The 14,905-nt window shown below is 44.1% G+C and overlaps 1 protein-coding gene across 7 annotated transcripts in view; it reads left to right on the top strand.

Annotated features, from left to right (window-relative positions):
* Positions 1–14,905, top strand: part of pcloa (piccolo presynaptic cytomatrix protein a) — a gene marked incomplete at its 5' end in the record, with an annotated part of 58,729 nt that overhangs the window by 4,783 nt on the left and 39,041 nt on the right. For all 7 annotated transcript variants that reach the window (XM_084345278.1, XM_084345277.1, XM_084345276.1 and 4 more), the window contains one exon: positions 754–1,743. In XM_084345278.1, the coding sequence (XP_084201404.1) occupies positions 754–1,743 (990 nt within the window). The remainder of the gene's footprint in view (positions 1–753; positions 1,744–14,905) is intronic.

The following is a 14,905-nucleotide window of genomic DNA, read 5'->3' as shown; positions in this document are numbered from 1 at the left end:
GGTAATGTAGGCTAGGCAGTCCACTAGTTTAGCATTGTACTCCTGTAACACTGTTGGTGTCGTGAACAGAAAAACATGTCAGAAAACGAATGATCTAAATCGATGCAGCAGAACCAAAGATATCACGCTTTTTTAGTCCATCCATTCTTCTTCCTTTTCAAAACCTGGTGCCTACATTACCCACGATGCAACTTAACTACCAAGGCAAGTACATGCAGCTTCCTCTGGAGCCACAAAAGGCTTTATACTACATTTTCACATACACGGTCGTACACCCCAAGACACGTTAATGTGTAAAATGGGTGCAGTTACCCTTTAACAGACTTTGTGGTTTAGCTGAATTCAAACAAACATGTAGAAATAACACATTGATTATGGCAACTTAATTAGAAAGAAACATTTAATATAAATAATTTGTCATTATTGTCTGAGTATAAACATCCAGTGCTGTTTTTATATGTGGTGATTAGTATTTATGTAACTGTTGCCCAATTTGAATTCCCTCATGTCATAAGAAGCAATTTGTTTGGGAAAATGGGATTCAGCATCATTTGAAACACTAATTAATGGACATGTCTCTGAATTTGTCTTTATTTTACGCTAAACAGAAAGAAAACAGTTATTTTAGGGGGTTTAATTGGTTCTGCTTGCCTGTGTACATACTGTAATTACACATGCCGTTAATGTCTGTGCTCATAACATTGGGGAAATTTGTTCCAGTCAGATCTAACCCATCTTCTGTTGCCTGCACAGGGTAAAGAGTGGCTGTGTCTGAACTGCCAGATGCAGCGAGCGATGGGAGGTATGGATCCCCCTGGCATGACAAAACCCAAACAAGGCTCGGCCCCGCCCTCGCCCCAGAGACAGGCACCTGGCAAGCCTGGCAAGCTGCTGATAAAGCAGCAGAGTACCAGTGACCAAGGGCTGACGCCGCCAACCACGCCAAGGCAGAAATCCCCAGGTGTTAGCTCCCCTGGACCGCTCTCCCCAGGCTCCTCAATGGGAGGGTCCCCTAAAATTGACCCCAAGACAGGCCGCCCCATGCAGGTGAAGTCCAGTCCCCAGCAGTCGCCGGCTAAAGCCAAACAGGAGTCCAGCTTCTTTGGCGGGTTGGGAGGTATCAGTCTGGGAGGCTTAACGGACACGGCCAAGCCTTCACAAGCTGCCGAGTCCGTTACGGGGAAACTATTTGGCGGGTTCGGCGGTTTGATGGAATCTTCAAAGCCTCAAGCGCAGGCAGCGCCAAAGCAGGAGGAGTCAGTGGCTGGGAAGTTGTTTGGAGGTTTCGGAGGGTTGACAGAATCAGCGAAACCTCCCGCTGCTGCTTCTCAGATGTTCAGCTTTGGATCGTCGCTCTTGAGCTCAGCCACTAATATCGTCACCGGAGAGGACGGGAAGGCTTCTCCGCCAGGGTCGCCGCCAGACTCCCCCGCTGACTCTGGACCAGGCTCACCACCTGACTCACCCTTCTCTGCTCCTGGGTCTCCTCCTGATTCGGACTCTGCTCCTGACACCCCGCCGGCTAAGTCCAGGAAACCCCTTAGAACCATTTCCGTGGAGAAGAAAGAGAAAGCCCCTGCAGCTGCACCTGCCGCGGCTTCAGCAGCCAAGGAAAGCTGCCCTCTCTGTAACGTGGACCTGAACGTCGGATCAGCAGACACACCCAACTACAGCCTTTGCACCGAGTGCAAGAAGAAAGTGTGCAATCTGTGTGGATTTAATCCGACTCCCCACTTAGGAGAGGTAAGAAACCTTATTGGTAACTACGATTGTCTTAAGCCCCACAGCTTCCTGTGCTTTCAACACACTGCACCTACCAGTAATTTATGCATTCTGTCGCTTATAAATAGAACGCAAACATCCTCTAGATGTTTCATTGAAATAGGTCACTGTACAGATACCATCAGGAGTTCTCAGCTCCGTGTTTTCCCCCACTAGCATCTAGCAAAGTACTCTGAAAGGAGGACAGAACGATTCTTTTACCCGTACAGACGTTGTGATGACATGTTTGACCACCGAATGAATGGATGCAGTCATGGTGCATTTTAAAATGCCGGTTTCATTAGTATCCAGCCTTCTTTAGCGGAGAGGGCAGCCAGAAATGTGAAGATGAATTAGGTTGTTTAAATGGTCGTCTCATCACCAAAGAGCACTTCAAAACAATTGACACTTGACTCCGAAACTTAATACTTGTGCATGTGTGTGTACGGTACAGTACATGTCTTACTTGTTTGTGTACTTGTTTACAGAATGCACACATTTCTTCATATCGACAACCTTCTATCATCATATTATTGTATCATTTACATGAAGCTTGAACGTTTGAGTGTGTTGTTGTGTCCGAGAGTGTGTCCATTCATTGTCTTCGCTCGCCTGATGATGACGTGGAAACCAAACACTTTTGGCCTGCTTATCTCCCGAGGTGTGGGGACTGGTTTTCTGGTGTTACCGTGGTGTTTTCGTCTCATAAGACTGCGCTGACTTCTACAGAGCAGATGGCACTCTATGGTGTAGCGTCGGTATATTACAGGAAAAGAGGCCAAAAAGTGCTCTCGGTTGAGTGGTCTGTCAGCATGCAGGCACAACATACTCACATATGCTTCACCAACCTAATATTCCATGTGAAGTGGTGTCCTAGTTATTGTCTGTATGCCACTCATAATCGTCACAGTCCTAACCTGACTAAAGGTCTCTGACGGATGATGTTTGACTGCATCCTCTTGACACGGTCATGGGATTCACAGTCACGTGTTTGTCGAGCAGCAGCTCTATCCGGGCTTCACGTGTTAGCTACTTTGTTAGCTGGTGGTTTAAGTGTGTCTTTAGTAATCTGCTGTGTATTTCTGGCTCTCTGAGGAGACTTCTGTATCCGCCAGTGGAACTAAGCTGGGAATGAGCTCCGCCTCCACACTATTTACAGGAAATGCTAAATAAATAGTCTTTTTCTTCTTCTTTTTTCCGTTTGTTTTGTAAAAGTCGGGCCAGAGAGTGTTGTCCTGGCTTGCTGAAATACATACTTTCCTATACTTTCTATAAGTGATACTGCGATATGAAGGTTAAACCTACAACATGGGAAATGAACACATTTTGTTTGTCAGTATATTGCAGTCTGTGAACTTTAAAAGGAGTAATTTGACTATTAATTGATTAGTGGAACGGACGGAAGTAAGTTGTTAGTTGACATTTTATAGCGCAAATTATTAAAGCTGCTGTAAATGACTTTTTTCATTAGAATAAGTGTTAATAGCTTTATATTCCAACAGTAAGCACTGTCACAGCGTTTGGTCAGTAACCCATTTCATTCCATAACCTTAACCGGCAATGGATTAGAAGGGAAAGCTACCATTTCAACTTTTTATAGCAGCGTTGGAAAGTTAGATGTCAAGTTTGATACCACTTTTATGTCCGTCTGTTAAACTTAAAGCTACATGAGCAGCCGGTTAGCTTAGCATCAAGATTGGGATGAGGGATAAAGAGTGTTTTCTCGGCTTGTACCGCTCACTTTCTTGAGTCTCACACGACCGACCTTAAAGCAGCATATTGGTGTTTTGTACGAGTTGTACAAAAACGTGTTATTTTGTGAGCCTTAGAGGTGCTGGTGAGATTATTTTGGGGCCGTTTCTAAGATAATATCTGCCCCACAGACATGAGGGTGTTATCTAATTCTCATACAGTAAGTGGATAATAATATGGCCCAGTATGTCAGACTATTCCTTAATCAACTTCTGACCTTTCGAGCAGAGTATGTATCCTTAACTTTGACAAGCTAGAGAGACTTTCTTACCAGATAGAAACATTGTTGTGGCCCAGATCTGGCCCATCCACACACGTTCCAGCCCACATACAGCGTTGAATGATGGGACTTGGGTGGTCCACCTCCGGCACTGCTTGTAGCTCACATCTGGCACACAGGAGCGGACCGCCCGAGTACCATCACTCCACGTGGTATCTGGGCCGGATTCAATTTTGCTTATTAGTTTGATCCTCCACGCTCTCTTATATTATTCTGACACTTCATATTGGACTATTTATTTGTTGCTGCGCGATACAATAAAGCACCTTCGACATTATTGACGAAACTGTCCCAACCGCTGCAAATGGCTTTATAAAACAAGATGGCCGCCATTTGTTTAGAGTCATGTTGGCACCATTAAAGACTCTCTTAAGTTTTTTCGGATTCTTGTCCCTGTCTGCAGCTCTTGATTGCGCCCGCTCGCTGGGATAACGAGGAGCTGAAGTGCACAATCACTTAATTGAGGCCAAGCATGGGGAAAAATGTAATTATGCTGGAGAGATGGGCATCCAAGCCACTGATGCTGTAATTGGATATAGATTAGTCCTCTGAACGCCATCTTGTCTTAAAGCCAGAATTGTTCCTCTCGGTTTTGTTTTTAAGAATGATGTAGCTAGACGTTGGTCGGCTACAAGGAGGATGACTCATTCTTTACCCATCTGTTACTAAATACGATAAATAGCCCAGCTAATAGAGCAAGTTCAATCTTAAAATGCCTCGTGATATATGGCTGTAGGAGACACACACACACACACAACACCTCGGCTGCGTCATCTATCCCCTACGTACTGTGCCTCGCTTCTGTGTCATTCGCTGTCAAGTCGGCTGTCGGCGGGGGTTCACTTGCTGACGCATGCGAGTAGGTCAGAGTGTGTGTAACTTGTCGTGTGCGGAAGCTGGACAGTATGTTTTATTTGAGCTGGTTCAGTGCGACGCTGTGAATTCACATATTGTAGATGTGTTCCCCATGAGCTCAAGTGTCTTTGAGTGTCTGCTCGCTGCATGTGTCAACACGTGTTCGTGTGTAGGTGTAATCTCTGTTTCCTAAAAGGATTTAAAGGGCAGCAGGAAGTCTGTCATTTCTTTACGAGGCTTGATCCCGGACTCAGGTGTCTAATGACTCACCTTAATGGTTTTCTCTTCCTTTCCGTCACAGCCCTCCATCTTTCTTTTACCCTCTGCTGATTTTTTGTCACCTTTTCGCAGGATCTCTCCATCATTTCCCTCCCTGCACCCTTTAATCTATATAATAAGGCCTCGAGGAGACTCACTTAATGCCAGTGTTTTTTTTGGGTGCTTATCCTCCTTTTAAACACAGTGTCTTCTCTGGTGTCAGACTCTTCCTCAGCAGTGCTATCCCTTTCCCTTTTTCTCGCCGTCGCTCCCTTTGATGTGGGGAAAGTCTGTTAATGTGTGTCTGCGTCTAGTGCTGCTCAGCGATGTTGCTGTAGCTCAGACTCCATGTCATGTTGCCCTTATCGGTAATGAGTGTGCTCGTCGGAAGGAGTCTTACGTAAAATGGGAGAGGCGCCACTTTGCTAACAAGCACGAAACAAAGAATTCGGGCTGAGAGAGAAGGAGGCTGTGAGCTACGTGCACCTGCACCCTGAAAACCAACCGAATCCCACCTTTTCTACCGAGCTCTGCGGGATAATGAGTCACAGCTGGGTTTTTTTTCCTCATTTTGAAACTTAATAACAATATATGGTTCATTGCATAGCCTGCAGCTTAAGAGCCAATCATAGATACGGTGATTTAGTTCAGGGTGAACGCACGTCGAACGTTAAAGTTTAACAGTCGCAAATGTGCACCTCAAATATAAGAAAATTAGTTATTTATAATGCGGTTTGATCGAAGGTTTACTGGCATTTATATTTACCACCACATTATCACAGGTAGCCAACTGACGAGGTATTTTACTTACCAGAGGAGCGTGCGTTGCTGTAATATATGAAATGGTCTCCCTGCCCTTAATTATTAAACGCTGTAAGGCTGTGGGTAAGGGAGGATCCTCGCAGGCTTCAGTCCAAAATGCCTCAGTTATTTTTGGCTGGCTGTATTTCCAGTTTAAAGACTTCAAAAAAAATCTATAAACAAATGGTTGCTGTTGAATACTGTAGAGTAATAGTCCAAGATTTTTAGAAACAGGTCATCCTGCTGACATCACTTTCATCTCACCTGTTTCACCCCAAAGTCTGTTAGCTAAGGAAAATGCTAAGCAGGCGCCATTCAAAGTGTAACGATAAGATGCAACCAAAGCTAATTTAATTCATAAAATAGTTTTGGGAAATGTGCTTATTCGCTTTCTTGGCCAGAGTGCCCTGAGAAGATTGATGCCACTTTCATGTCTGTATGATAAATATGAAGCTAAAGTCTGTAGCTGGTTAGCTTAGGTTAGCATAAAGACTGGGAACAATGAGCGTGGCTCTGACCAAAGCTAACACAGTCCCTCTATACCATCACCACTGAAGGTCACACGCTAATTAACACATTATATCTTGTTTTAATTTGACAAAGAAAGTGTGAAAACTATCAGCCGAGGCTACGTTGTTTTGTTTTTTTTAAAGGAGCTTATCTTTAGCTAACAATGTAGGCTAGTCATCACCACAATCATTGTTGCTTGATTTAGTTTGGAAAAAAAGTGTTTTCTTACATTTTTTAACACGTGCAAATGAGGAAATGAATTAAAACAAAGTGAAAATAAAGCAGTTTGCGTCGTTGGTGCTAGCTAGCATTTTTCTCATGCTAAGCTAGGCTAAACACTTTGTTAAACTACCAAACAAATGCATTTCTGAACATATCAGACTGTGTTCATGTAATTTAACCACATTGTGGAAGCATGTAACCCCTTGGTGTTAAGAGTTAAGTGTTGGGTTAAGGCATTTAACATCTTAATAACAGATTAATTAACTAACTAGAACTTGTAGGCAATGACCAGTGCACGGTAGAGGAAGTCTTGGCCTGGATATCTGTTATCCGTTATCCAGATATTGACTGGCTACACCAGCAGCCACGCAACAGTGGTTATTGTTGATGGGTTCTGAGGTTTGTTAAGGTTAGGTGTGAATCCAGTGAATGCATGTAGATCAATGTCCAATGTCCTCACAACAAAAACATATTTTGCTGCATGTTTTTGTTGGTAGGCTCAGGTCCTGCGCATCGTCACGTCTGTGTGGCCTGATACGCTAACACACACTCACTACATGGTATTTCCTGTGTCTTCCCTCATTGTTATTCTGTGGCCGTGCACACAGAATAACAATGCCCAACCAGTCTGAACCCTCCTGAGTCTGCACTGGCAGATAAAGGCTTCCTCCATGGCCATACATACATACAACACACACACATATGCATGTAGAGTACAGTAGCATCATCTCTTGGTATCATCCGTCATGCACACATACAGTCAAAGCCAACACCCGGCATGTTCCTTATCCTCTTTACATAATCACATCTTGCATTTATAGCCCAGTTGTGATATGTTTTGTTGTTTTACCGTAATTGTGTCTAACTCGGGTCGGTGTGTATCTGGACCCATACAGTGCAGTTGCCTCACAGCTTCGCCATCTCTTGCCCAGGAGGCTGAAATGTACAAAAATAGTTACAGCCACAAAAGAGCCACAAAGGGGAGAATGCAAGCTACTGCAGGGCAGCTCTCGCTCTCTCTCTCCCTGTCTGTCTCCCTCTCTTCAGGCTCTTTTGTGTTTCCTCTTTCATATTTTCCTCCTTTTAAAAGGGTCTTTCGGCTGCACCAGGCAACCCACAGAGTCCCCCCCACGGCCACCTTGGAAGGCTTGAAATGGAGGGTATTTTTAGACGCTGAGGTGTTTCTTTGTGTGCGCGACGCTCGCTCTGTCTGCTGGAGTAAAGTGTTTATATTACTTTGGCGGTGTGAATTGCCGATACATAAATAGGAATATACTTTACATATGTTTGTTTGCTGTGTTTACCAGCTCCTGTGCCCCGTTCGAGCTATTAGAAGTGGTTTTTCATTGTCTTAGAAGCTGCCATGATTGAAATGAACTGTCCTCAGGCGCTGCAAACGGCCTCCTCTTTTTCCCTTTGTTTATACAGCTCACCCTCCAGCCCCACTCCAGAATGATCTCCAATTATCCCCTTTCTAATTTACTGGTGCTTGCATGCTTAGCGAGGGCCGCATTTTAGCCACCGAGCCTTTAGTGCCAAGAAGGGAGGGGGGGGGGGACAAAAGCCAAGACTTGGTGTGTGCCAGCACTGAGCCCTGATGAGACAGAAAGGCAACAACAGGCATGCAAAGACACACAGACTCTTGAAAAACACACACATTCTGGCACCGGCCTCATCTAGTTAGCACAGGCTGTTGTATTTACATCCTGCTCTGAACACACGGTTTATTAGACTGACGGCAGAGTTGCTGATTTGAGTGGAAAAAGTAAGTCGGCTCTCTGGATGGAGTGTCTGACTCTGACTTCCTCCATCAAAATTGATATTCAATAGGTGAGGCCAACAGCAGAGGCTGGATTAGGAAATGGCCTCACCTCTCAAAAAATAATTTCCGCGCATTAAAAAACGGAGAGGAAAGTGGATCAACTACTATCATGGTTTCAAGTCGTGCCTTTCATCCTTATTGGAGAATGTAGAAAATGGACGAGTGCAGCTGGAAGGCACTTTGGATTGACAGATTGTGAGACATGTAGACAAGATCCTGGTCACAGGAATAGTCTCAAAACGAATATATCTTTGTTATAGATGTTATGATTTATTGAGTTTAATGCTAACACATTATCCCAAATGTTGCCAACAGTGTTCAAACCGAGAGAAATCCTAATTGTACTCAAGGTAACCTCACCTATGCTCACCTAATCCTCTAACTTCTGGGAGAGAGTCAGAGAGTGAGGAGGGAAGTTGGCAACGTGACTAAACATAATGTGAGTAAAGCTTTAAAACATATCATCACATTTCAAAGCACATTTCAGTTTATCCCCTGAAGAGGCATTTGTTCATTATCCAAGTAGTTGACATTTGGCATTCCCTGTAGATACACATATTTTTTGTTAATATTTTTATTTGGCATTTTACCGCCGGTGCCGCCACAATGATATACCACATTTGGCACAAATGTCAACCTTGGATGCGTCTGCGGTTTGCAGAAATGTTAACTGCAAACATATCCTGGCGACCGGTCTGTCGCACTCGCATCCATGAGCCGAGCTGAAAAAACACATACTTTATATTGTAAAACAGCTGTGAACTGAGGGACAAACATACAGACTAATCAGATGTGAATGTGGAGTAGTAGGGGAGGGAAGGCCCAAAACCGAGGAGAGAAGAGACGAGAGAATACTGTGACAGAAAGAGGAGACCAACAGGGGAGTGGAGAGGATGGGGAGGATGTCACAAAGGATATGGGAGCCAGCCCACGCTGCCCTGAGCAGTGCAGACCATGACAACCTGACTATTGTGGTTTGCTTGAGCACTCGTGACTCACGCCTCTGAGTCACATTAGCAGCACCTATAGGCAGAATTTACTGTCAGGCACAAACGTGTGATGAAGCAAGCAATTGTAACAATATGCAAGATTTTGGAGTAAAGGAAGTGGCCGATGCTTGAACGCAACATAGCAGTTGTTTTATGCGGCATGTGACTGTGTTTCTTTGTATCTCTGTGATCAGTTGGAGGCAGAAAAACTACGAGACACGATATCAGACACAGCCCAGACATATTATCATCTGGTTGGAATGGCGAGCAGTTCTGTTTCCGCTTCTTGAGAAAGACAATCTTTATTTTGCTGCTAGATGTTTGTCTTTGTTCATTGACTAGTGGGTAACGTTGTTTGCTAGCCATTTGGTGCTCAGCAAGTGGTAAACACTGGGTTCATGTTGAGTTTTTTTTGCTGAAAACAGCTACCTGCTGCTGAAATTGTGGTCACAGGCTGTTAAACCCAAACAGTGAGCTAACAGAGGCTAGCTGGAGCAATGGCTCATAATCCAATGGGTTTGTCAAGCAACCATTTTCGCATTGTTTGACTTTTTGTTTGAAATTCTCAGCAGAATGTAAAGATAAATAGAAAGTATTGTGTTGCAGAGATATCTACTGAGGTTAGCATGCTAACCAGTTTATACCTCAAGAGGTGATAGTCCGATAGTTACAACACAAACACTCCCCCCGTTGCTGCGAGCTCCCAGTCCGGGTAGAGTCACCTAATGCGTCCGCTAGCTGCACGGTTAACTGAGCTTACTAGCTAACGGCAGCCACTGTTAGCAACAGTTAGCGGTTACTCTGGTAATATGCCGGCACCTTTTTAATCAGAGTATGAATTTGACAGCTGGCTAACTCTTACATACGCTTTTATTAAACCAGTATTGTTTATTTATTTAACACAACATTGACATATAATTACCATATAATGTTAACATTATTAATGTTTTTTAATATTAAACAATGATGACTTTGGGGACTTTGAAGAAGAATGAAAGGCATCTTAAAATCCTTCTCTTTCAGATGGGGGGGCTGACACATGCAGACAGATTATGATGTGGGCTGTACTGTAGAGAAACGAACACAAATGCAGACAGAAAATGCCCCGAAACAAATCTCTCTCCTTAATCCTTGGCATAACATATAGGCGACGTCTCACACATATTTCAGACCTACGTCAGGTCAACTTATACTCGTGAAAACACACATTCTCTCTTTCTTCTGGCACTTCCTCGCCCACTAACAGGCAGATTTAAATCCACAAGGGAGCGACACAGCCTGGCACTCGTGTCGAGAGAGAGCAGGAACATTCAGGCTCTTGTTTGTAATCTGTCAGCTTTGAGTCGAGTGAAAGATCAGTATGTAGAATTGGATAATTAACTTTTGTTCAACCTTCATTTACCCAGAGAATAGTAGCTCAGGAAGCTTGCTGAGGTTTCCTGCTTCACGCATAATTAGTCACATGCTCTCCAGCTAGGATCTGACCAAAACAGCCACTGTGCTCTAGTGCTGGTAACAAGGCAGCTGAGGGTTAAAAGAACTTCTCTCCGATGCTTTTTGACAGCAGTTTTCGATTCATTCAACTTCCCCGCTCAGATTTCGCTGCTTATTTTGGGATTAGAGCCAGCAGTCTCCTGGTCTAAAGCCCAGCTCTGCAACCTTAAGGCTATCACCGCTCGCCTAACATTTAGTTTCATGACTCAAACGGCAATTACATAAACACATGAACACGGATCACTTGAAACGCATGCACGCAGCACATTGATCCTGAGATGGGAACATATATAACTATGGGACATTTATTAGGACAAAGATCTTTTTTGGCTTGCAAAGGAGCTGATGCTGTGATGTTCTGCTTGCAGTCTAGTGCATTATAATTAAATTGGCCACTCAGCAATGATCATCAATGAGAAAAGGGCAATGACTTCGGGAATTTGCTTGAGCAGGCTTGCGGAAAGGACACTTAGCTTTCAACAGCTTAATTACTGAAGTGGTAACATGTAAGATATGGCTGGAATTTTAGTCTAAAACATACAAAAAGTTGATACTAACATTATCAACAGAATGTGAAGAAACAACAGTGTTGCCCTCATATAGAAGAGATGTCTATTGAAGTTAGTGTGCTAACCAGCTAGCCCCAACCTATTCTGTCTTATAATACCACACTGTACCTCAAGAGGTGGTACTGAGTTTGCAGCTTAGTCTGTTAAGTAACTGAGATGAGCTTGATTGCCCTGCTAACTCATTGTAAAACACACTTAATTCAAACTCGACAGAGACCAAATAAAACCTGCCTGCCGTGTCTTCTTTTCCCGACAGTTATAGTCCTGATCGGCACTGCTGTAAATCGCCTCCATACTTTATCCTTTGTCTTCAAAGTGGACCCCGTTGCCAACGGCTGACTCCCCCCCGGTTGTAAACCAGGCAGACTCCAGTCACCTAATAGGGCCACTATCTCCACAGCTAACTGAGCTAATTAGCTAACTGCAGCCAGCTACAGACAAATGCACAGTAGCTAGCAAAAGTAAAGTAAAGTCATGCAGGTGGAGCACGGCTAGCTGTTTCCCCTGTTTTCAGGAGTTAGCAGAGCTGGTCGTAATGCAACTATAAGTGTAAGCGACATCAAATACATTCCCCATCTTTACTGTAACATTTAAAGGACCTTCTTGGCATTCATCAGGAACTGCAGCTTTTCCTGACTTGATTAGCAGATTTAAAGGGTGATCATTTTAAGCTTGTTGGCAGGAGCTGGTGTTGAGTCACCTCCGATGACCGTTAAGCTCTTTCACTTCTACTGCGTCACCCTTTCCCTCTCTACATCCCGCTCCTTTTCTACTGCCTTTCCTGTTTACTCATTCTCCCTGCTTCTCTTTTGTTCTTCTCTTATTTCCCTCCCTGCCTCACACACATTATCACCTTTTTTCTTCCTCACATATCCTCACATTCCCTCTACCTGTCTCCTTCTCCATCCTCTCATTTTTTCTTTATCCATCTGTCCCATCCTCCTCCAGATCCTCTTGTTCTCCCACTCTCAATGCCAGGCTCTATCTATATTTAGATTGGTAAAACCCTCATAGGATCCCTTGTCTTAATCAAAGAGCTTCACCGACCTTCACAACACTCCAACTCTCGGCTGGAAACAATAAACGTATATGGAGATGGCTGCAGCCAATCTTGTCACGATATCTTGTTTCTGTCTGCGGTTTTCAGTCAGTCTTCTTTCTGTGCCCTTGGAGGAAGTTTGAAAAAGGATGCTAAGTTGGAAGTGGAAACACTCAATCTGTCCCTATTCATTCATGTATAATCTTGTACTTGTTTGAGAAATGTTATGTGGGAAGGGAGAACAGGTTGTCATTTCCTTCCAAGGTATTTTGTGCCTTTCATCTGAGTATACGTAAGTCATCAACACCGTCACAAACTCATCTCTGTGGGTGTTGGTGTGTGTCAACTTCTTGGTATCCATACATATGTGATGCTAAGAAACGTCCTTGTAAGATGGTGATGTGAGTGAGTGACTCCTCTGCTTTTATGAATCATCCTTGCTGCTGTTCACTCAGAGCTCGTCACAGCAGAAAGACAGAAATACACTCAGGCGTGTCGCATTTATTTGAAAGCTTGCAGTAGGAAAGATTATTTAAAAATACACCTGTCTCTTTAGTGTTAATTACAAGTCTAGGCTGCAAGAGAAGAGTGTACGACTCCCTGTGCACTCAATCCATAAATTTGGGATTGGTATGGTAGTACAGGTGAGAAATCTTCTCTGGAGGCAAAACAAGACGGTTCTAAGGAGGAAAATCCTAACTAGGGTGGTAACAAGGGTTGGGCGATGTCTACCAAATTGGCATATAACAACGTCCAGTGTAACATCATGATGTAACGATGACATCGTTGTTGGCGGGAATGGGGGGAAGGAGGAGATCTCACCCAGATGAGAAAACTGTCTCCATCCCATGCTGTGTTAAAAAGGTATTCATCATCATCATCTCTGCACCGACAAAGTTAGCCGGCTAGCTATACTGAGGAAGCTATGAAAACAAATGGTGCTCTCTGGTGGGGGCCTTTTTAAAATCATGATGTTACGAAGGTACATTGATGCTCAGTTGTTGGTGACTGTCATCGTCTATCGGCCCAACCATAGTCGTAACTAATGAATGCTGTCATTGTCAATTCATCTGTTCATTAATATTAGCCATGCTAGCATTGAAGGACGGGTGGATTGACCAACTAGTTTGGGATCCACCCATCCTCATGACATCTGCAATGTATTGGTTCTTGGGTGTTGAAGTCAGAGCTGCCAGTGTTCTTTTATTAAGCTTTAAATGAAGCCAGGAAGACACTTAATGACTTCCCGGCCTTTTCGAGGTGATTGCTGTAAGATGTGTCAGCAGGACATACATTGGATATGGCCACTTAGCAGTAATGAGTTAGATTAACATGTCTGTTTTATTCCAAATGAAATGGATCTTTAGTTTTTCTGCACTGACCAAACTGTTTTTGTGTGGCATTTAAAGCTTTAAGTGTGCCTGTTGTGGTGTGCTGATAACATCGGCGATGACTGGCTCTGAAGAGGCTGAGGCTGACCGACTGTCTTATCGTATCGGCGGACATCTCTCTGGCTCTCAGTGCCTGCTCTCTCTGGTTTAACTGATGGAGCCGTCAAGCTGGAGGAACTCCCATCTCAAGTCCTCCCAGTAGCGATGGATGGGTCATGTTGATAGCTGCTCGTTCACGGGAATGCATACACATGCAAATGCACTTGCATCTGTACTGTGTCCATCATCGTGTCTGAGGATTAACTGGATTTCTGTCTGGGAATGTCACCACCGTCAGCAAACCTTCGTGATGGATGGAGCTCTGGCATCTCTGTATATTGTTGTTTTGTTTGTTGGCCTCCTTACGTGTGTCTGTTTCCGTCTCTTCTTCCTGATATTGAGATCATCTCTTTTGTTTCCATTTCTTCCATCTTGTGAGTGGCAGTTTCAACACTATAAAATATTTGCCCTGTCAAAACAATTTTTCTGCCTTTTTAAAGTTGGGTGCATGCCACTGAGATGTGTGTGCAGGAGTGTCATCCTCTCCCTACTGTTCAGGCACGGACCGAGGCTCATGCCTTATTTACCCCTACTTTGCTGCTGCGACACTCCCTGTGCTCTTCTTCCATCCTCCTCCTGCCTGCCTTCTTTCTTTGTGTCTCTCTGTGCTTGGAGAGCAGTGACTTGTCTGCTGCATGGCTTAATATTCAGGCTGCGATCTTCTCTGAAGCCCGAATTTAGCATAAACCCTCCTGTTAAGCCAGGCGAAGGCATTCACAAGAGGGGTGTCACAGAGGAGTGTTGGGGCGCTTGGTGCAGTGTGAAACGAGGTGTTTACGTCAGAGTGGAGGAATGGTTGGAAAGATGCTGACTATCACTTCTTCTGAGACTCACTGTGTGAGGTAGAAGTGTGATCTGGTCTGGTATCCCCACATTGGATGAGTGTGTGTATGCATTTGCACTGTTTATAGCTACAGTTTTCTGAAATCCCAACATGTGGATTGTCTATCATCCCTTTTAATTTCCAGCTGAAGCAAAGCCATACTGGATACTAAGTCCAATAATAGCTGCAGCTCTTGAATCATAACCCCCTGCAGGGCCTTCAGCCTAGCTGTGTTCCTCT

Source organism: Pagrus pagrus (genome assembly GCF_965226575.1).
Source record: "Pagrus pagrus genome assembly, chromosome: 23".
NCBI classification, from domain to species: Eukaryota; Metazoa; Chordata; class Actinopteri; order Spariformes; family Sparidae; genus Pagrus; species Pagrus pagrus.
Note: the sequence above shows the minus strand (reverse complement) of the source record. Positions and strands in the feature narration are given on the sequence as shown.